General features: G+C 47.8%; 1 protein-coding gene across 2 annotated transcripts in view; it reads left to right on the top strand.

The window, feature by feature from the left end:
- The first annotated feature begins 1183 nt into the window (after positions 1–1183).
- Positions 1184–2246, top strand: part of MYSM1 (Myb like, SWIRM and MPN domains 1) — a 44039-nt gene continuing 42976 nt past the window's right edge. For both annotated transcript variants that reach the window (XM_017544007.2, XM_037744068.1), the window contains exon 1: positions 1184–1301. In XM_017544007.2, the coding sequence (XP_017399496.1) occupies positions 1234–1301 (68 nt within the window). In that variant the 5' untranslated portion in view covers positions 1184–1233. The remainder of the gene's footprint in view (positions 1302–2246) is intronic.

Below are 2246 nucleotides of genomic sequence, written 5' to 3'. Positions count from 1 at the left end.
TCCAGGCTGGAGTGCAGTGGCACAATCTCCATCTAACACACTGTCTACCTCCCAGGTTCAAGCGATTCTTCTGCCTCAGCCTCCTGAGTAGCTGGTATTACAGGCGCCTGCCACACACCCAGCTAATTTTTGTATTTTTAGTAGAAATGGGGTTTCACCATGTTGATCAGGCTGCCCTCGGACTCCTGACCTCATGATCTGCCCACCAAGTCCTCCCAAAGTGCTGGGATTACGGGAGTGAGCCACCACACCTGGCCAGCAGTATCTAATTTCTTGAGAAAGCATAAATTAGACAGAAGTGGGGTTTATCCTTCAGTTTCTAACAACATGATTTGTACATGGTGAACACTCAGTAGAGAGTCAACAAAGCCTGGATTCTTTTCCTGTCTCTGTCTTTGAAACTACTGTCCTTGGGCGATCATTTCAGCTTTCCAAGCCTCAGTTACCTTACAGGAGTATAACTGATGATACCAGCTATGCCTGCTTCACTGGGATACTGCAAGGATTAATGGTCATGGGTGTGAATTTTAAATTGCAAAGATGTCTACAAATAAATTATACAATCATAAGTTATATTCTTAAGTATTTGTTGGATTTTAAAATAAAAGTTGTTCAGCACTTAGGTGAAAATACTGAACAACTTCACAAAAGTGCTACCCGACCCTTTTCTTTAGAAAACAAGGAACGAGTTGGGCGAGGTGGCTCACACCTGTAAAGCCAGCACTTTGGGTTTTGAGGCCGAGGTGGGTGGATCACCTGAGGTCAAGAGTTCCAGACCAGCCTGACCAACATGGTGAAAACCCGTCTCTACTAAAAATACAAAAATTAGCCAGGCGTGATGGCACACGCCTGTAATCCCAGCTACTTGGAAGGCTGAGGTAGTAGAATCACTTGAACCCGGGAGGTGGAGGTTGCAGTGAGCTGAGATCGCAGCATTCATTGCACTCCATCCTGGGCAACAAGAGTGAAACTCCGTTTCAAAAAAAAAAAAAAAAGAAAAGAAAAAAAAGCTCAGGCGTGGACCACTTTCCAAGATCTCTCTCTACATGTCAATAAATTCTAAAGGAAATAGCCCTAGGCCTCTGGGGTCGCCTTTGCTCTGGAAGCCCCGCCTTCTGGCACGGGAGGAGGTGGATGACGCTTCAATCCCGCCCGTGACGCGTTAGGCCCCGCCCCCGGGCCATGCTCGTCTCGCGGGATCTCTCGGGAGGACGTACGGGGTCAGGTCCCATCATGGCGGCTGAAGAGGCGGATGTGGATATCGAAGGGGACGTGGTAGCGGCGGCGGGGGCACAGCCAGGGTGAGGCTTATAGACCAGATCTCTCTGGGGCGGAGAGGGGATTGGATTCAACGAGAGGGCCCTGGGAAAGCTGCAGGTCCGGCAAGGGAAAAGGGAACAGAAGACTGCTGGGCCAGAGTCTCCTGTCGGCCTGGGAGGCACCGCGCCCGCCGGCTTGTCCCGAGCCCAGCGGGCGGGGCGGTTACCTGGGTCTCTGGTACTGCAGTGTCGCTTTCACCTTTTGTCGGATGCTGTGAGGGCACCGATTTCGCTTAGCACATTGCGTTTATTTCACATTTAGATTACTTCTTCCATTCCCTCCTTTTCAGGATCTCCTCGACAGTAACTAGAACAAGAGCAGCTACGGACGAGACCTGAGCTCAGGGACTCTTGTTCCCTTGCTTGCTAGTCATGTGACCTTGGGCGAGTCGTTTCATCTCTTCTTCCACATGGGGATAATTGTAAAGCTTACTGAGAAGCAGCTTGACTAAAGGAAAGGGGTCAGGTTTTAGAGTTGGACAGTTCTGGGTTTTCCTTCTGCATTTGCTCACCCTATCAGTTAATAGCAGTGTGACCTTGGGCAAGACATTTAACTTGTCTGAGTCTCAGACTGCTCATATTTAAACTGACAGTCATAATATGTACCCATTGAAATGGTGAGGATAAACTGAAATTATTATGAGATACGCTTTAGCATATGGTAGGTGCTCTCTGAAATTGTTCTTTACCATCCTGTTACCCTCAGGGACAGTACTGTGAGAATCGAGTGAGGGATCACATTTTGTTTAATACCTATTCCAGCAGAACAAACAGCCCAGTGTGATTTGACATACAACCTCCTTTGACTCCTTGCTTTCCAAATGAAAAATGAGTCTTCTTTTAGTCATGAAGGAGGCCTAGACTAGCCAGGAATCAGAAAACCTGAGGGTTTTTGTTTTGGTTTGTTTTTTTTGTTTGTTTGTTTTT

Source organism: Cebus imitator, unplaced genomic scaffold, assembly GCF_001604975.1.
Source record: "Cebus imitator isolate Cc_AM_T3 unplaced genomic scaffold, Cebus_imitator-1.0 Scaffold163, whole genome shotgun sequence".
Lineage (NCBI taxonomy): Eukaryota > Metazoa > Chordata > Mammalia > Primates > Cebidae > Cebus > Cebus imitator.
The sequence above is the reverse complement of the archived record's forward strand: the minus strand, read 5'-3'. Positions and strand labels throughout refer to the sequence as shown.